The following is a 21,468-nucleotide window of genomic DNA, read 5'->3' on the forward strand; positions in this document are numbered from 1 at the left end:
ATGAGAGGATCTACTGGTAGAAACTTCAGCTTCTAGCACTTTCTCCCATTCATTTCAGTTTTTCTCTTTTTGAATTACCTTTATTTATTGGTCCTTCAAGGCCCAACTTACATGTCTTCCCGTCATTCACTCGTCTGTTCCTCCAGTTAAAAATAATCAACTCCTCTTCTTTGGGGCCGTAGAATTTTGTTCATGCCTAAATATAGCACTAATTATAGTTAACCGGATGGTATAGATTGTAGCATGGTGAATGCCCTGGTATCTTCTAATGACACCTCCTTTCATAAGCCCTAATGTTTTCATTCTGGCTTTTATTTCTTTCTCTGTTTCTTCCTTTCTTTCTACCCTCCCTGCCTCCCACCTTTCTTTCTTTCTTTTTCTTCTTTCTTCCTTTCTTTCCTCCTTTCCCCCTTCTTTCCATCCTTCCTTCCTTTCTTTCTTTTCTTTCTTTGTCTTCCAGTTTTGAAATACAATTGACACACAGCACTGTATAGTTTCAGGCGTACAGCATAATGATTTGACTTACATACATCATGAAGTGATGACCACAAGAAGTTTAATGAACATCCATCATCTCACAGAGATACAAAATTAAAGAAATAGAAAAAAAAATTTTTGTCTCACAATGAGAACTTTTAAGATTTACTCTCTTAATACCTTTCGTATGTAACATACAACAGTGTTCATTGTTTTGATTGTGTTGTACGTGACATCCCTAGTACTTATTTACCTTATAACTGGAAGTGTGTACCTTTTGACCCCCTTCATCCAATTCCCCCTCCCCCCCATCCCCACCTCTGGTAACCACAAATCTGATCTTTTTTTCTGAGTTTGTTTGTTTGTTTCTGAGGTATAATAACCTACAATACTATGTTAGTTCCTGTTCCACAGCATAGTTCTATACATGAACTATGATTCCATAGTTCTATACATTTCAAAATGATCACCATGGTAAGTCTAATGACCACATTTGCTTTTATTTCTGTTGCCCATTTTTGCAGTAAAGAAAATATATATAGTTAGGGACTGAAGCTTTGCCATCTGCCAGCTAAGCATTCATGATTAATTAGTACTGTAAATGTATCTACTTGGAATTTTGCAACTGAAATAACTTATAGAATAATAAGGCTATAGTATTTGAGAAATGAAAGTTGTGACCAGTTTTGGATGGTTTACTGACTAAAATATATAGATCCTCTAGGGATGAAAAATATATAAATGTTTAATATACTTTGAGAATTCCATTCTATCTATAAAATTAAAAATTTCATGTTTCAGTTAATTTGATAATAGTAGAATATTTCTGAAGGTCTTTGCAGTCAGGATGATATCAGAAAATAATGACTTGCTATTTTGTGATATCTACTTTAAAATGTACCTGCACTTAGATAATAGTGTACAAAAGTTATTTTCTTTTTAATAAGAGTTATCTGTACTCCAGTTTTTTTTAATTATTTTATTTCTGGCTCATAAGCTATTTTACTGATGAATCTCTATTGGCTGACATATTCTAAGTTTTAAAATTGTTGTTAGCATCACCGTACAAAAGATGACTTTGAGCACTGGCACAGCAAGTATGACCACGACATATTTCTATCTAATAGTTATTAGATAGATTTACTCAAACTGTGTGGATTTTCATGGCTCTCTACTGCCATTCTCCATCAGTAATAAAAACCAAATTCTAATATCCAATCCAGTTCTTTATGGGAGATAGGTTGATATGATGTAAAAAAAACACTCACATTGGAGTAAGACATAGCTGGGCTCAAATTAGGCTGTGTGACTTGGGCCTAGGGACTTAAGCCCTCTAAACTTCAGTTTATTCAGCTGTAAAGCAGCTTAGAAAGTATAACATCAAGGATTTGTAGGGATTAAGTGAGCACCATCATTTATGTTATACTCCAAATTTATTTATGTTATAACTCTGTTAGAGAAGAGGATTTTCAAAAAAAATTAAGTGACTCTCTGAAAGAAGAGTTACTGTTGGTATTTTTCTTGATTCAGACTTCCACTCTGATTAAAAAACAAACAGGATTTGATCTTTGAGGGCCATATCTGTCTGTATCACTCCTAATTACTCACTATTGTTACCTTCCACCTTTTGGACATTCCCCTTAACTGTCACTCAATGTATCGTTCTGTCAATTTCAGTTCCTGCTGTCATCAGCACTGTAAGTGGATGACCTCATACTTCCTTGAGCCCTGCATGAGTATTGACCTTCATCTCAGCTCTTTCATTTAGCTACTCTAATGTTACACCCTGCATCTTATGAACTAAAATTCCAGGGCTGAAGACACTACTCTACCTCTGAATCACTGTTCTCCGACAGCAATCTCTAGTTTTCCATCTTGCCTGTACAACCACTTCCACTTAATCTGTTAGTTATCTTATCAGGACTTCAAGTCCTTTGTCCCTTACTTTCTCCTAATCTCAGTCCTTCTGTGTTCCCTTCTCTTTCCTTCCTCTCCATGTGAGACCCAGGGTCTATCAGTTTAGCTGTTCTCCTGCTTTTGTCCCAAACTTCATTTCCATTTGGATTCCTGTGATCTCTATGTCCCTCATAACATTTTATATTGCATTTATTAACTTCTCAAAACCTCAGCTCTCTTGTGGATAATATGTTGGTAATTATACCTACTTCATTAGATTATGGTAAGGATTAAATGAGTTGCTATAAATACAGACTGTTTACCCTACCTTCGACCCTTGTGGAGAAGAATTGTGGAGAAAGGTAGTATGACATTTAGAGAGTAGACCATGTTTGTACCTACACTGCTGTGTGCTGCTAGAGAAACTCACCAAGCCAGGCATATTTGTATAATATACACTGTGGGACACCAACCCTTAGGCTGTCCCTGAGATTTTCAGTTAGTCCAATTCCAAGCAAGCCCATTTATGAGTCTTTAAAAGATGGATACTTGTGTAGTCGGAATAACTGAAGTGTACATTTATACTTTAGAAACCTCCGAGAAGCGAGGGATAATGCTGTGGCTGAAAAGGACCGAGCAGTGATGGCTGAAAAGAATGCTCTAGAAAAACATGATCAGCTCTTAGACAGGTAAGCATTCTGAAAATAGAAATGTTAAAACTCTTCGATTTATGTTCCTGTTACTCTTTCTTTTAGAAAATATTTTTCTAATAGAAGTTTAATTTTCACTTCCATTGAAGTATAATTTACATGTAATAATTTACATATGTAATAATTGCATATATTGAAACAAGATAGAGAAGAGTTTCCTTATACCCCTTTGGTCAGTCTCAACTACCAACCATCAAGAAGCAAACACTTTGTGATTTCTCTCACCATAGCTTAGTTTTGTTCTTCATGGACTAAAAATAAATGGAATTGTACAGTATGTACCCTTTTGTGTCTAGCTTCTTTCACTCAACATATGTTTTCATCCATTCTATGTTGTATCAGAAGTTCATTTCTTACTGTTGCTGGGCATAAATATACCACAGTTTGTTTATTCATTCACTTGTCAATGGACGTTTAGTTTGTTTTCAGTTTGACGCTATCATGAATAAAGCTGCTATGAACATTTTTATACAAGTCTTTTTTTTTTTTTTTTTTTTTGTGGTATGTGGGCCTCTCACTGTTGTGGCCTGTCCCGTTGCGGACCACAGGCTCCGGACACACAGGCTCAGCGGCCATGGCTCACGGGCCCAGCCACTCCGCAGCATGTGGGATCTTCCCGGACCGGGGCACGAACCCATGTCCCCTGCATCGGCAGGCGGACTCTCAACCACTGCGCCACCAGGGAAGCCCTACCTTGTTTTTTTTAACTTTTTATTTTGAAATACTTTCAGACAGAAAAGTTGCTAAAATAGTACAGAAAAGTTTTCATGTATCTTTCACATACTGGTAAACTTTGAAAATAAACTTTGAAGATAATCTCAATGGGTCTTTTCATTGTTAAATGAAGATTACAGATTAATTTGTGGTTTAAGCAATACATGGAACTAAAAATTCAAGCAAGTTTTCGCATAATTAAACTATTGCTAATCCTCTAGAATGTCGAAATCTTTTAGAATGGTCCAAATTGTTATACTTCTGAATTCACATCAACCTTATAAACTTGACTCATGGAGAAATTCTAATAAATGTAATAATGAAGAAATCTTTTCTATAATGTGAAAGTATGTCTAATTCTAAAGATCTTAATATAAAATTAAACATTTATAAACCAGCTGCTTTTATTAGCGTGCTGTTGCAACCTATCTTAAAATTATCTTTTATTATGTATAATCCTTCATTTATAAATCTATATCATGTCCACTAAAGATTTACTTAGCACCTTGTTGTTGTTTTTGAATGTGATATATTTAGTAATGGCTCTAGAATAATATTTATGGACCAACTAACAAACTTTAAAAGAAAGCATAAGTAAACCAGAACTTATATTCACGCAAAATTTCATAACTTGCTAACTTGGTATGTGGTTGTGAGTTTGGAGAGAGAAGAATAGTAAATGTGACCTTAAAATTGGCTGCTTGTACTAAGCTCTGTAATGTCCTACACTCTGAATCTAAAATCCTTCTTATCCTACTTGTTCATACACTAGCAACTGGGTATTTATCCTGAGAGCCATGCGATGCTTTAATATCTTCTGAATTACGGAGAATTCAGTCATTTAATGTTTGTAAAGCACATTAGAACAGTGTCTTGCACGTAGTAGTTCTACAGAAATTATTGGTATTATAGAAAAATTTGCTGAGTTAATCCTGCTTTAACTAATGGAATTTTTGCCCTTAATTCCTTGAAGTGATAGTAAAACTTTGCTTATTTGGAGCCTAATTTTCATCCCACCTTAAAAAATTAGGACAGTTTTAAAATCAGGACAAAGAAGGAAAACAAGAAAATGTTTCTAGACACACTAGAAATAACCTATGAGCAGCAAATAGTGTTAGTGCTCAGAACTTTAAAGCACATTATAGGACCAAGGATTTATTGAAAAAATGAGAATAATGTCTGGAATCTAAAACTCAAAATAAGCTTGGACTTTAATAAAATGCCTAAAACAGCTAAATGTACTTATCTGTTTTTTGAGCTATAATATTAAAGTAAAGGGGGAAATCCCCATGCTTAGGGTTATAATGTTGCTAGATGATTTCAAAAAAGTAGGATTCTAGATATCCCCACAATTTAATTTTTCCTTAATTACTCTATAAACTTATTACAGTTCATATCAATAATTTCAAAAACTTTTAGTGAATTTTGACCAGCTGACACTAAGATTCTTTTTCAGAATTGCTGTGGCTATGCTTGTGCCTACTCTTGTACATTTACTCTTCCACATAAATTTTTATAGTTATATTTTTCATGTTAATACCTCTCATCCGTCCAGAGTTCATTTTGGGGTATGGTGTAGATGGAGAACGAATTTTATTTTATCTTGCTCACTATTAAGTTAACTGTACATTTAATGGCATCCAAATAATAATACCAGCAAGATTTTTTTCTGCTTAATCTACACTCTAACTTTCTCTTGTGTTGGGTGCTATGGGAGTAGCACAGGCCTTTTGGGATCCTGGAAAGGGTAAGTGAGTTAGGGATGCCTTTGGATTAAGTGGTTTGCAGTCACTTCTGTTTACAGTTAAATTATTGCTAGCCATTTCTGAGTATCAGTGGCTTCCAGGAATATTCTTATTACCCACTGTGCAACATACGTTGTGAGAGATAGGAATGTGTCTCGGGTACCCATTACTGGAACCAGGGATTATTGACCTTCTTTCTTGGTGGAGGGATAAACAAGATGCAATCATTTATCCTTTATTTTGGAGGGGAAGCCCTGGCAGTCCTCTGACCAGTGGACACTTAAACTTCTTACTGATGTGGTGGCTTCTCGAATCTTCATAGGGTTTTTTTTCTCCAGCTTTATTGAGGTGTAATTGACAAATTAAATTGTAAGGTATTGAAAGTGTACAATGTGATGATTTGATATACACATACATTGTGAAAGGGTTCCCCCCTCATGGAGTTAATTGACACATCCACCACCTCACATATTTACCTTTTTGTGTGTGTGTGTGTATGTGGGAACATTTATGGATTTAAGGTCTCTCATAACAAATTTCAATTATACACTACAGTGTTATCAACTGTAGTCACCATGTTATACATTAGATCCTCAAACATTATTCATCTTACAGCAGGATTTTTTTTTAACCAGACATATCAAATCTATGGTTCATATGAAAAAATTAAAGATATTCCTTAAATAATAAGACTTGAAAGTCGAAATTACTCCTTGATCCATGGGCTGCAGAATTGATGTGTTAGCAGGCATGAAAACAACATTCATCTCATTGTACATCTATCCTCAGAGCTGTTGGTTAACTAAACACATTGTCATTGAGCAGTAATATTTTTTTTTTTTTTTTTTTTTTTTTTCTGTACGCGGGCCTCTCACTGCTGTGGCCTCTCCCGTTGCGGAGCACAGGCTCCGGACGCACAGGCTCAGCGGCCATGGCTCACGGGCCCAGCCGCTCCGCGGCACATGGGATCCTCCCAGACCGGGGCACGAACCCGTATCCCCTGCATCGGCAGGCGGACTCTCAACCACTGCGCCACCAGGGAGGCCCAGAGCAGTAATATTTTGAAACGAATCTTTTTTGTTTTTTGAGAAGTAGGTCTCAACAGTGGGCTTAAAGTATTCAGTAAAACCATGTTGTAAACAGATGTTCTGTCATCCAGGCTTTGTTGTTCCACTTATAGAACACAAGTAGAGTAGATATAGCACAATTCTTGGGGCCCTAGGATTTTCAGAATGGTAAATGAACATTGGCGTCAACTTAAAGTCACCAGCTTCATTAGCCCCTAACAAGAGAGTCAGACTGTCCTTTGAAGATTTGAAACCAGGCATTGACTTCTCTCTAGCTATGAAAGTCCTAGATGGCATCTTCTTCCAATAGAAGGCTGTTCCATCTACATTGATAACTTGTTTATTGTAGGCATCTTCATTAATTATCTTAGCTAGATCTTGTGGATAACTTGCTACAGCTTCTACATCATCACTTGCTGCTTCACCTTGTGTTTGAGTTTTATGTTATGGAGATGACTTCTTTCCTTAAATTTCATGATCCCATGAACCAGCCTCTTCAAGGTTCAAGCTTTTCTTCTGCAGCTTCCTTACCTCTCTTAGCTTTCAAAAAATTGAAGAGACTTAGTTTAGGGCCTTTCTCTGGATTAGGCTTGGCTTCAGGGAACGTTGTGGCTGGTTTCGTCTTCTATCCAGACCACTAAAACTTGCTTCATATCAGCAGTAAGGCTGTTTTGCTTTCTTCATTCCTGTGTTCACTGGAGTTGCACTTTTAATTTCCTTCAAAAACTTTTCCTTTGCATCCACAACTTGGCTAACTGTTGAGCACAAGAGGCCTAGCTTTCAGCCTATATTGACTTTCAATTTGCCTTCCTCACTAAGCTTCATCATTTCTAGCTTTTGATTTAAAATAAGAAATGTGTGACACTTCCTTTCACTTAAACACTTTGGAGGCCATTGTAGGGGTACCAATTGGCCTAATTCCAGTATTGTTGTGTCTCAGGGAATAGGGAGGCCCGAGGAGAGGGAGAGAGCCTGGGAAGATAGGCAGGGAATCTGTGAATGACCTTAAATGCTAAGCTATGCAGTCTGGATGCCATTCTGTTGAATGACATGATCAGAGTTCTCAGTTTTAGAACAATTACCCCAGAAGATTGAGGAATGAAAGTAATACTAAACTGATAATAGGAAGATAGTTCAGAGAACATTATAAATAGTTTGCTATCTTATATAGGCATGGTTCATGGCGCCCCCAAACAATTACATTAGTAACAGCAAAAATCACTGATCCCAGATCACAATAATGAAGAAGTTTGAAATATTGTAAGAATTGCCAAAATATGACACAGATACTAAGTGAGCACATGTTGGGAAAATGGCACTGATAGACTTGCTTGATGCCACAGACCTTCAATTTGTAAAAAAATGCAGCATGTGTGAAGTTCAATAAAGCAAAAGCACAATAAAAGGAGGTATGTCTGTATAGGCTTGGAAGATTTTAATATGGAGATACTATTCTACAGTAATAGAAGTTATATCTAGAATGTGATTGGTGATTATCTTATTTATAGAATCATGCTGGGTCTGGGCACCCAAGCTCTAAACCAAAGGTCTTAAGAGGAAAATGATCAAACATATTCAAAAGATTAGAAAATGTCCTACAGTGTCAGATTATAACTGTCTACAGATATATGAAGTGTACTTTTCTCACGTGGTCAGGCCTAAAGTAGTAGAATTGGGACCACTGAGTAAACATTACAGAAGAGGGTAAAGATAAGCTCTCTAATAGGGATTTTCAAAATGCCTTGGCATCAAGTATATTCTTCATCATTAGAAGTGTGCAGGCATGAGCTGGCCAGGCATTCAGTAGGATTGTGTTTGTAAGGATCGAAGTATCAAGTGGGTAGCTTGATGAGTCTAAAGTCCCTTTTGATCCTGAAATTATCTGTAACAACAGCTCAAAAGAGTTGATACACACATAAGTTAAGTTACCATGTAAAGGGAATGGTGAACCCAAGCTGTTTTTGAGTGTATTTTATAAATCTCTGCAGTTCACTTTTCCTGTTTTTTGTTTGTTTCAAAATAAAAACCTAGTATTTAGGACTATTATTTGAAAAAGACACTATATATTTTTTAAATATCCACTGGATTTTTAAAAAATATTTATTTATTTATTTGGCTGCATCGGGTCTTAGTTGCGGCACGTGGGATCTTTTAGTTGCAGCACATGGAATCTTTAGTTGCGGCATATGGGGTCTTTAGTTGCAGCATGTGGGATCTAGTTCCCCAACCAGGGATCGAACCCAGGCCCATGGCATTGGGAGTGCAGAGTCCTAGCCAATGGACCACCAGAGAAGTCCCTCCACTGAATTTTTTTGGGGTGTATATTGCCTAAGAATATTTTGGGCATATCATGTATATTTTTTGTATATACTGAAACCCAAGGAAAAATATTATTTTATTTTTCAGAGGTTGAGTTTTTAATACTCAGGTGTGTGATTCTGGTTTCCTTTGTGTCAAAATCAGAATAAGCAGATGTGTTTCAATCTGTACATGCATTGTGATTTCTGTGAATCATGCTTAAGTAAAGTCCAAGACATGTCTATACACAATTTTCTAGTCAGGTATAACTAATCTCAACTTTTTCATTTTGTTGAAAGTTTTACTTTATCAAATGCTTCATTTAATGATCAAACAACCTGTGCTATTATAAAGAGAAATGTAGGGAAGTAGTATGCCGCTTTCAAACATGAATGAAAAAGGCTTTTTGCTGAAGGACTTTAATTTTCTACAAAAAAATGGACTTTTCTCAGGCATATAAAAGACCTGTGTATGTCCCAATTCAAGTCCAACAATTCATTTAATAGTAAGTAACAAATACCCAGCTTTCATGAACAGGAATAGTTATTATCTCTTGTTCTGTTGCTTTGAATCTCTGTAAGCACCCTGAGGATTCTTTCTGCCACAAAGGGTAAATTTTTAAACTCAATCAGTGTGACTAGAATAAATTTGAATACACTGTTACATCTGTGGGATCCTACAGAAGAGACCTATGTTTGAATCTAAAGTGTTAGCTTGTAATCCAGAATTAATTTTAATAGCTTTTTTTTTCAGTTATAGTTGTTTTAATTTTTTTTAACTATTGTTTGATGTGTTTGGAATAGTTTTTTCAGTTTGTAAGTATTTTAAAATGAATATTATTTAAATTATGCTTTCATAATTACTTAAATTATGTTTTCAATCCCTACAGCTTCTCTGGTAATAGTAGAATTTTGTCCTCATTTTTTCTCTTAGAAGACAAAAGTAAGGGGGAATAGATCTAGTGAGTAGATTGAGTTTTATATTATACTGGGCTAGTTTAAAGCTTGATTTAGCAGCCAGCTGTCCTAAATTTCCATTCAGTGCTTTATCCCCAAGAGTAGAACAGTTTTGACATGCTTTTATTCTACCTTTTGTCATATTCTTATACTGTTTTATCTTTGTTTATCCGGTTTTTTAATCTTGCCTTCTTCAGCAGGCAAGTAAATGTTTGTGTCATTTTCAATATAAACTTAATGGAATAAAGGATGTTGAGATTTGAAATAAAAGCTATAGTACTGTACTTAAACTTTGTTTACTTAATAAATTCTGTGATAATTTTATTCATATTATTCTTAGATTTCATAGTTACATAAAGTAATTCACATCGTAATTGCTATTTGAATGCAGAAATTCTTGATTCTCAATCCTATATTAAGTTACTCTTTCGACATACCTCTTTATGAAAGAAAAAATATACATGAAATTCATGCTTCTTAAAAAATTTTTGGTATTTGATTTTTTCTTTGAAAATTTGCAAAATACTCTAATTATAAGCTACTCTAATGATTTTTCACAGTTTATAAAATTATCTTTTGTTACTTGACTTCTCTTATTCTTTAAAATGTCCTATTTGCCTATTGGTTTGTTTCATTTATATTGAAATAGCCTAGCCCCATGTTCTCAGATTTCTCTTGGCTTTTAAGCTGCTGTTCCATCTGACATATATTTGTCCACTTATATAGGATATCTCAAGCTGGTCTCATTACATCCTAAGTTACCACAATTGACTCTATTCCTTTCCTAATAAAGGCTTTGGAAATAGTAGTACATAATGTAGCGTACATGAAAGCATTAAGAAATTTATTGCTGAGGTGAAAAATATCTGTTCCTTTTCAGTCTAGACACAAGCCTTTGAAAGGAACAGATAAGAAACACCCATATTTGGGTCACAATGTATAGATTTTGTTTTATCCACCTCTCATCTATCTTCCTTTTTCTATATTAGGTATCGGTCTGATCTGACATTCCTTGCCCCACCAGAAACAATGACCCAGGGAGTCCTTTAACCATTCATGGATAATTTGTTGCTTATAATTGGGCTTAAATGGTACTACTGGTTCTGAAGTGATACACCTATTCTCCTCCACTTCAAAAGAATGTATCTTTTTTTTTGCCGCATACTTCTTATTTAATTATGAATAAATTCAGAGATGTGTATTGTATTTATAATTGAACCATTCTTCATTCATGTTCTCAAACATAATATAAACTAAAGTCTCTAATATTCCCATTATTTTCCACATGGGAAAGAAAAACCTCATGAAACTTGGAAAATAAATTTTTTGCAGAAGAATGTATCTTGAATATTTTTGTGCAGCGAGTCAAAATACACACATACACAAAGCAATTAGATATTGTTTTCTGTCAGTCTTTTTTTCTCAAAGAAGGACTTCTCAAAGAAGGACTGGTGGCTTCTGTGGCCAAAAAGAATATTTACTGTATATCAGGAGAATTTGATGGATGCCAGTATTGTTAACCTGCAAGTCCATGGGACAGAACATCTTTATACAGTAATAAACTAGAGTTATCAGCATATTTTGTTGTTTAGGTGGAACAATTGATGTAGAGAAGGCTGTTTTCATACCTACTGACTTAAACCTCTTCTCTCCTCAATCCTGAATAACTCTCAATGGCCGTCACTCTAAGGCGATCAATTCACTGTTGGTTTTATGAAATCAAAGCTGTGCTCCAGCATTCTATCTTGGTCCTTATTCTTTTTTAACTTCTTATTTCAAATTTCATGTGTGCACAAAAGCTACAAGAATGATGCAAAGAACTCCTTTATATATTTTATCTAAATTCACCCCTTTTTAACATTTTGCTACATTTGTTTTATCATTTTTATTCTCTCTCTCTCTCTTTCTCTTTCTCTCCCCTCACCCCACACATTATTTTTTTTCTGAATAGTTTAGTAGACTGAATGCATCATATACTTTTGCCTCTTCAAGGTTTATTTTCTAGGAATAAGAATATTCTCTTATATAACCACAGTACACTTATCAAATTCAGGACAGCATTGATAATAATACTTTTATCCATTTTTGTCAGTTGTCCGAATGATATCTTTTTATAACAATTTTTTTTCTGGCACAGCATCCCGTCCAGAATTATGCTCTGCTTTTAGTTATCACGCCTCTTCAGTCTCCTTTAATCTGAAACAGTTCTTCAGTTTTTCTTTTCTATTTTGTTTTCATGACATTTGATTCTTTTTATGTTGGATCATATACACATATATGTCTCTTCCTTCTGGGATCTCTTCTACTCAGCTTTAACCGTCACTTAAGGGAATGATCAACACTGTTTTTAAACTCAAACCATACCTTTCCTTGTGTTTTGTAAACTTGTATTTCCAGCTACGTGATTGACATTTTTATCTCAGTGTTTTTCTGGGACTTTAAACTCAGTATTTGTGAAACAAACTCAGCTTCCTCTCACATTCACTCTTCCCAAAACAGAACGTGGCTTCAGCTGACTTCAAGTCAGTAAACTATACTGCCATTTTTAAGTCTTTTCTGTTTGAACTTTCAGAATAATAATCCTTTCCCCATGCTCCTGTGTGTAGGTTTGTCAAATTTCATAGCTTCTACCCCTATAGTATCTCTAAAATCCTCTGCACTCCTGCTGGGAGTCATCCTGGGTCAGCTTCTCATTACTTCTTGACTGGGGTCGTGCTGTAATTGTGTACGATAACCTCTCAATTGGTTGCTCCATCTTTCCCCCTCGCTTAATCCTCTTGCCCAGACCTGTTCTTCCTGCCATAGTTTTGCATCCTGACTAACATCATCATTTGCCCAGACACTTGAACAAGAAAGCTGGTGGTTCACAAATACTTTTTTTCCCCTCACTCTCCTTCCCATTTATTCAACCAACAGGTTATTTATTGATAACTGCCATGTGCCATTTGCTGTGCTAGATGTTGGTGTACATAAATAAATCAATAAATGGGAGGTTGCCCCTGCTGAGAGTCAATTGAGGTAAATGGAAAATAAGCAAGCAGATTCATAATTATTATGTTATAATTATGTGTTTTGATGATTGCTATGAACTAGATTGTGTGAGGAGGAATAATGGCTCCAGCAGGGTATATCATGATAGGATAGTCCAGGAAGGCCTCTCTGAACAATTAAACAAATATCATGTTTTTTTCTAATTCCTAAATATATCTAATCTTTTCCCGCCTCTTAATCCCAGGTGCCACTGCTTTAGTCAAGTCTTTCTTTTCTCTTGCCTGAACTATTTATAATAGTCTCTGAACTATCTCGCCGCTTTCAGTTTAGTCCTATTTTCATCACTTATTCTTCCAGGGTAATTGTTCTAAGACTCAGAACTCTAATTATGTCATTCAGCAGAACGGCGTCCATACAGCACACAGCTTATTAGCTCTTAGGGTCATTCACAGACTTCCTGCCTATCTTCCCAGTTGCAGATATTTCTTTTGATTCTCCCCCATTTACTCAAGACAAACGTATCTCTTCAAGTTCTGTAAGTGTATGGTGCTTCCTCACCCTTTTATATGGATTCTTTGCTAGGAATGACCTTTTCTCTTCCCTTGCTCATGTATCTTACCATTCATCTGCTAGGTAGATACCCATTCATTTGGTAAGAATGAAATCCATGATCATGTCTTCTATGCATACCTTAACTTCCTGTCAGAAATGCTGAAGTCTCTTCTCTCTGTTTTCTAGCATTATATTATAATTGTGTGTTTGTTTACAAGTCTTTCCTCTGAAGTATTGGGGTTTTTTTTGAGGTCAGAGATTTTCTCTTCCCCATTTTTGCTTCTCTAGTAAGGTAAGGCCTCTACTCAGTGTCTTTGATATAAGTAATTCTCAACAAATATCAATTTCAGTTGATTAGAGCTTACCATGTTCATTTTGACTTACAACTTTCCATTATGAAGGCAGTTAGAATGCTGAAAAGAGTGCCCAGGACTCATCTTCATTTTACTATATCACTGGTTCCCAAATCTAGATGAATTTCAGTCACCTGGAGAGATTTTTTTTTTGGAAGATGTATTTTTTTGCCTCCCTCTACTCCTAGTATCTAGTGTACTTCCTACAAAACCCCCCAAATAATCCTAAGCTATCCATTCATCGAATATGTGTTTGAGTAACATGACAACAGCTTCTGAAAACACTTGTAAGCTATAAGTTCTAAAGAAATGCTAGTTATTACTGTCTATCATCTATCACTGTGCCCTTCTTGGTGCCTTAACCAGTAATCTCAAAGAAGATGTAAGCTTCTTCTCGAAGGCTAATACCCTAAGTACCCTAAGATTTGAAAGAACTTGAGCAACTGTTGGTTATCTTATTAAAACATTGTTATCAGACCAAGGCCAGAAGACAGGAAATAAACAAATGTCCCTATGCTCTGAAAGACTGAAGAGGAAAGATTCTAGAACTATATACATCAGTAAACTTGAATGTAGCCCACTACGAACATTCTAAAACAGATTATTAAACAGATAGTGAGCATTTAGAAATGGAAATGGTGAAAACCAGAAGTCACCATTAGTTAACTATTAAGTCTTGACAAACTACTTTTACTTCTTTTTTTTTTTTTTGAGGTATTTACTAGAACTTCTAGAGAAGAATGCCAGTGATAGAAGGTATCTCAATTTCAGCAAAACATTTTATTAAGATTAAGAATATCTTTGTAGACACATGGGAATTGTGAAATTAATAACACTGTAAAAAAGTGATGAACTGAAAGCAGTTTAAATGCTAGTTTCAAAGAATGTTGATTAGTAGGTCAACCTAGAGGGACATTACTGATGAAATGTTTACAGGCTTTTTACTTAATTCTTACCCTGTCATTGGTTAAATCAGATTGGTTAAACCTAGATTTCTCAGTGAGCCCAGTGCGTAATTCTATTCAAATTTCACACTTTAGACACACTTTCATTCAGTAAATAAATTTAGCGAATTGAGCACCTTGAACCTGTCACATACCCCATTTTGATATCCCTCCTTCCATTCTCAGTGATTAACAGGGAAGTAACTGTAAGTTAGCCAGTATTGCATAAAATCATAGGCTAGGAAACTCTAACCTACGGTTTAAAGAAAAATTTGTTTTTAAGGGAACTCTGAAATGTTAAGTTGATGGAGGACTTCTAAAAATGAAGATTTTGTAAGAGCATTTTTAGGATTTTCTGTTTGAATATTATATGGATGAAAATAAAATGAAGAAGATACTCTCATCTCCATTGGAAACTAAGGGAAGCCTCAATATGGTATCATAAATTTCAAAGAATTTTGATCAGAAACAGTGTAACCAGAACACTCTACAATTTAGCATGTAGAGTACAGTGAGGTGGATAGTATATAGAGGAAATTCTGTGCAGCTCCTGGCACTCTCCAGTAGAACTTTCTGTAATAATGGAGATATTCTTTATCTGCCCTATCCCATACAGTAGCCACCAGCCACATTGGGCACTTGAAGTTTAGCTAGTGTAGCTGAGAAACTAAATATATTTTATTTTATTTTAATTAACTTAAATTTAAATAGCTACTTGTGGCTTCAGGCTATTATTATATTAGACAGCTTAGCCCTAAAGTGAAGGGATAAAAGCTGGAAATTTCAACCTCTTTCTCCATCATATATCTGCAGGAATGCCAGGCTAGAGGAGAGCCTGTTTAGTTGTGCTGTATCTGTTTTCCTTTGGTGTGATTTATATTCTTAACCAAGAGTGATGGGGTTTGTATTAAAGCAAACCAAATAGATGTAAAACAGATAAATTGAAGAGAAGAATCCTTGCTGTTCCATAGGTTGAATGGGGGTTATTTAAAATCTGAGGGGTTATGATGAAATTTGTAGTCTAAATTGACTTTTTACCAATATGACTAACTCTCCCAGAAAGAGAGAAATAAATACAAAATATGAGAGACAAGACTAGAACTATAAACTTCCAATCCCATAAACTTGACCATGGGTAAAAGTATTTGGAGAAAATACAAACATAAGCTTCCAGACTAACTTCTTATAACCTCAGCTTTCTCCCTGCCTTTAAGCAAGGAAATTACTGATCAGATAATATTTTCCTAGTCCTCCAGTTCATTGGATTATGGAACAATCCAAACAATGTTTTGTTAAACAGGAAAGAGCAAAATGAAGGCTTGGCTAGAACTGCCTTCCTTCAAAGATTATTAAGTGATGGGGGTGGTTTCAGGGAAGACAAGTATGAGATATATATAAATATTTTTTTAAGTGGAAGGAGACAGCAGGAGTCCTATAAAAGCTGCAGAAGATAAAGAGAACATTTTAAAAGATCTATACTAGGAATCTAGAAAGATTTTATAGATTATAACGTATTCACAACTAAAAGAATTTAAGAAAGCACAGACTCTTTGAAACCAAAGACTTTGCAAAAGAATAAGATGGAAGGCGACTGGCAAAGTTAAAGAAAAAAATTACATAGAAAAATGACATACAAAACTTACAAAGGAATTAAAGAAAAAAAGGGGGATAAGGAGATCCAGAAAACTGAATTAAAGGGGGGTTTATAAAGCAGAAACAAATCAAAAAAAGAAAAGAGAAAGCAACAAAGAAGTGATACAAATGGTTAGAGAGGAGGTATTAGACATGGAGAACAGACAACACATATCCACATTCAGAAAATTAGTGTGTCAATGGAAGAAAACAAAATGGAAGAGGAAAAAATATTTAGAGATACAATAAAAGAAAATTCTTTCTGAAATTTATCAGAACTCACCACATTCTGGGTGGTGTGAAGAGGATGGGAAATAGCAATGTAGTAAATCCAAGTGCAGTTATTGAATAGGAACATTATTAGAAGCATCTGGGCTGGATAAGTAAGTCATTTGCTAAGGAAAAAATACAGGTTGAGCTTAAGTTTCTCCTCCATAACTTTATACTTTATTTATTCATTTAGCAGTATTTATTAACAACCTGCTTTGAGCAAGCACTTTTAACACTGGGACTGAAGATTTAACAGTGGTCTCTGTCTCAGTGGAATTTACGTTCCTATGGTTTAAATCAACACATATAAATAAGCGACAAAATAAAGAAGATAATTTTAGAAAGTAACAATTATTTGAGAGAAATAAAACAAGAGTGTGATTCAGGTAAGTGAGACTATGTGAGGGTTGACATTTTCTGCCTCCTGAGTGATGAAAACTCACTAATCATGTGAGGACTCAGGAAGCGTGTTACCCACATGGCATTCCTGAAAAACCTACTTGAAATGGTAACCTCACTAACCAAAGAATCAAAGAACTCATTAAAAAAAAAAAAAAACAAAACCTCACGAATTGAGATGTCAAGGTATAAAAGAACTGGCAGTGAATATTTAATGTAAAATTAAATCTCAATAACTATTGTCATTCTGCTTTCAAAACACATTGTAATCATAATTGTTATGGGGAAATTACACATAAAAATTTAGCATAAGTAGAGGCAAAAATAGCAACTTGCAACTAAAATTAGAGAATTGATGGTAAGAGGAAATAGTGTATATATAATATACATAATATTGTGTAATTATAATTTCCTCAAATTTCATAAGATTTAGTGGTTTTATCAAGAAATATCTATTTAAACATATTAGTCAGGAAACAAAACATTAATTAAACTGAAAACAGGCAATATCCTTTGTATATTGCCAGAGGAGAGGGAAGAAAAAAGAAAGCACAGACCTTATAACAAAAGATAGATAACAAAGCAAACAACAAAGAAGCAAAACATAGAAAATATAAATTCTTGAGACGGCAGACGACCGATTGTGTCTTTTCTGACAACAGTTGTAAATGTGATGAACTCACTATTATACAAGAAAGAAATACAGTTTGGGTCAAAAACTAAACTATATTCTTTTCACAATAAGTGACTCTGGATATATAAAGATGAAAAAAATAAAATGAAAAATAACACAGGATCTAAAACTATTCTGCAATAAATATTTATTAAAATTTGTTTTAATAATTCAGGATCTTGAGACTCCCTTTGTCATGACGATATATACACAATGAAGAGATGCTCCAGAGCATTTATGCATCGAATTTGCCACAGGGAAAGTGCTGATTGTCCCACTTTGGGTTACAGCCCACACCCAGACTGCTCGTTGTTGCCAGGGATCATTTAAAACATGGTTTGAGGGTAGGGATAGTTTCTAGATAAAATTTCTAGATAAAGGAGGGTGCCAACAGTTACTATAATGAACTGTTTACTACACTTCCTGATCAATAAATAATTGATGAAATAGGAAATAAAGCTCAGAAAATTTAAACAAACTGGAATCATGTTGTTAATTCATAAGCACTTTTTCACTGAATTCAGCTTAAGGGTCACATTAAAGTTATGATCAAAGATACAGTTCAGTATGTGGCTTATTAATTAGCTTAGAGGGAACGTGTGGTAGTGAGATCAAGGTTTCAGATCATTCATCTTACAGACCTTTTTTTTTTTTCTTTTTTGCAGAAGTGGGTGGAGGGGGATGAGTGGGGTCTATGATATTTTCTAAATCTAGCCAGCTGCCTCAGAAATGTGTAATTTTGCGTCACAAGCGGAGAGAGTAGATAGAATCAGTACAAATATCTAAGTATTACTAGAAAAAGAACTCAAGTACATGTCCTCCTGGTGACTCATCAATAACGTTGTGTTTGTAAATGAAAGAAAACACTTTATTATATATCTGCACATTTTTTAAGATGCTTTCTTAGAAATCCAGAGTCATAGGTGGTCAGTCATTCTACATATGAATTGAATCACAGAGTGTGTGTGTGTGTGTGTGTGTGTGTGTGTGTGTGTGTACAGCTTTCTTTATAGGCTGCTGCTCTGTTGCTTAGGGGGAAATATTCATAGATTTACATTTGGTAAATATATCCATGTCCAAAAAAAGATATGTGTAAAATATTGGAATGCCAGCTGACTAAATCAACTCATAAAAACTTCAGTTAAAAGTAAGATATTTTCCATGATTATTTTAAAATATGATGTTTACTGGAAGGAAAGTCCAGAGAATTACCACAGTTGAAGTGTGAGTGTATTTCTCCCACTTGTAAATGAGCTCTTATTTCCTACTGTGTATATTCTGGTCCACAATGAGTCATTTTCAACATGTTTCAATTTAACTCCTAATACATTTTTAAACTTGGCAGGCATATTTAGATGAATGTTACTTCCAGTTTTAGAGACTGCTTCTAAATTATACTTCAGTACTGCAGTCATTATGAAAAGTTCTTTCAATAAAAAGGAAACAGGATTGATTGGAAGTGTATGTTTTAGAGGAATAAAAAAATGGTTGCCATGAATAAAAATCAGATAGTTAAGCTTTTAAAAATTTTGTTACTACATAAACCCTCTTAATATTATATTAAAAAGTTGTAGCATAAGGATCTTTTTATTGATAGAAGATACTTAAGAAAAAATAAGATTTATTCTAGATAATAAAGTTAATATTTATTTATCTCTTACTATGCCTAGCACTTTTGTGTTTTACGTGTATTAACTTTTTAAATACCCATATAATAGGTAGTAGTTTAGTTTCTATAAACCATTCAGGCTTTTTTTCTATTATAGTGCATGGAGCCTAATACATTTCTGGACATATAACTGGTGCTACATGAATGTTTGTAAAATCTAATACTTTATGGAGAATTTTACATATTGCCAACTCTTGATAAGTATTTAATAATTACCTTTTATAAATTTATGCAATCCTGTAAATCTTATGAATCTTCTGGCAGATTTCAGTTGACCAAGCTGTCCATTGTTAACGATTTTAATATCTTAATTTTTATCGTAATGATGTTTACACTGTGCCTTATTCTTTTTAACACTTTTTTTTTTAATTTAATTTATTGTTTTTGGCCGCGCTGGGTCTTCGTTGCTGCGCGCGGGCTTTCTCTAGTTGCGGTGAGCAGGGGCTACTCTTCCTTGCGGCATGGACTTCTCATTGCGGTGGCTTCTTGTTGTGGAGCGCGGCCTCTAGGCACATGGGCTTCAGTAGTTGCAGCACATGGGCTCAGTAGTTGCGGCACGTGGGCTCAGTAGTTGTGGCGCACAGGCTTAGTTGCTCCGTGGCATGTGGGATCTTCCCAGCCCAGGGATCGAACCTGTGTCCCCTGCATTGGCAGGCAGATTCTTAACCACTGCACCACCAGGGAAGTCCCTAACACTTTAAAGATGAGTTGTACGACATGATCATGCTGGGCACCGGCCTGATGGAATGTATCCTGTCAGGTATAATGTCAGTGGATGGAAAGAAAGTTCTTCACATGGATAGAAACCCATATTAGGGAGGAGAGAGTGCATCATCTATAACACCACTGGAAGATTTATACAAAAGATTTAAAATACCCGGAGCACCACCAGCATCAATGGGGAGGGGAAGAGACTGGAATGTTGACTTAATTCCCAAGTTCCTTATGGCAAATGGTCAGCTGGTTAAGATGCTGCTTTTTACACAGGTCATTCGCTATCTGGATTTCCAAGTGACTGAAGGGAGATTTGTTTATAAAGGAGGAAAAATCTACAAGGCTCCTTCCACTGAAGCAGAAGCCCTGGCATCTAGCCTAATGAGGCGTTTGAAAAACGTCGATTCAGAAAATTCCTGGTGTATGTTGCCAACTTTGATGAGAACTATCCTAGAACTTTTGAGGGCATTGATCCTAGGAAGATGGCAATGAGAGAGGTGTATAAGAAATTTGACTTGGGCCAAGATGTTATAGGTTTTACTGGTCATGCACTGGCACTTTACAGAACTGATGACTATTTATATCAACCATGTTGTGAAACCATTAACAGGATTAAACTTTACAGTGAGTCTTTGGCAAGATATGGCAAAAGCCCATACCTTCATCCACTCTGCAGCCTTGGAGAATTGCCACAGGATTTTCACAGCTAAGTGCTATTTACAGAGTTACATACGTGCTGAATAAACCAATTGAAGAAATCATTATGCAAAATGGAAAAGTGATTGGTGTAAAATCTGAAGGAGAGATTGCTCGCTGTAAGAAGCTCACCTGTGATCCCAGCTACTCCATCATCTGTGATTGAGTAGAGAAAGTGGGCCAGAGACTTCCCTGGTGGTCCAGTGGTTAAGAATTCACCTTCCAACACAGGGGATGCGAGTTCAATCCCTGGTCGGGGAACTAAGATCCAACATAACATGGGGCGACTGAACCCGCGCACCGCAACTACTGAGCCTGAGCCTACGCTCTCTGGAGCCCGAGCACCACAACTAGAGAACCCGAGCACCACAATTACTGAGCCCATGGGCCACAACTAGAGAGAAGCCCATGCACTGCAGCAAAGGATCCCGCATGCCACAGCTAAGACCCAACACAGCCAAATAAATAACTATTAAAAAAGAAGAAAAGAGGGCTTCCCTGGTGGCACAATGGTTGAGAGTCTGCCTGCCGATGCAGGGGACACGGGTTCGTGCCCCGGTCTGGGAGGATCCCACATGCCGTGGAGCGGCTGGGCCCGTGAGCCATGGCCGCTGAGCCTGCGCGTCCGGAGCCTGTGCTCCGCAATGGGAGAGGCCACAACAGTGAGAGGCCCGCGTACCACAAAAAAAAAAAAAAAAAAAAAAAAGGAAAG

The 21,468-nt window shown here is 35.8% G+C and overlaps 1 protein-coding gene and 1 pseudogene across 4 annotated transcripts in view; both read left to right on the forward strand.

Annotated features, from left to right (window-relative positions):
• The window catches only part of PIBF1 (progesterone immunomodulatory binding factor 1), a 202,973-nt gene that overhangs the window by 62,522 nt on the left and 118,983 nt on the right, over positions 1-21,468 (forward strand). For all 3 annotated transcript variants that reach the window (XM_082601927.1, XM_082601928.1, XM_082601929.1), the window contains exon 10: positions 2,964-3,062. In XM_082601927.1, the coding sequence (XP_082458053.1) occupies positions 2,964-3,062 (99 nt within the window). The remainder of the gene's footprint in view (positions 1-2,963; positions 3,063-21,468) is intronic.
• LOC309792470 (rab GDP dissociation inhibitor beta-like) lies at positions 20,031-20,922 on the forward strand (annotated as a pseudogene). Its single transcript has one exon. The product of its transcript is annotated as a rab GDP dissociation inhibitor beta-like (transcript).

The sequence above is a fragment of the Mesoplodon mirus genome (assembly GCF_964341445.2).
Source record: "Mesoplodon mirus genome assembly, chromosome: 17".
In the NCBI taxonomy this organism is placed as follows: Eukaryota; Metazoa; Chordata; class Mammalia; order Artiodactyla; family Ziphiidae; genus Mesoplodon; species Mesoplodon mirus.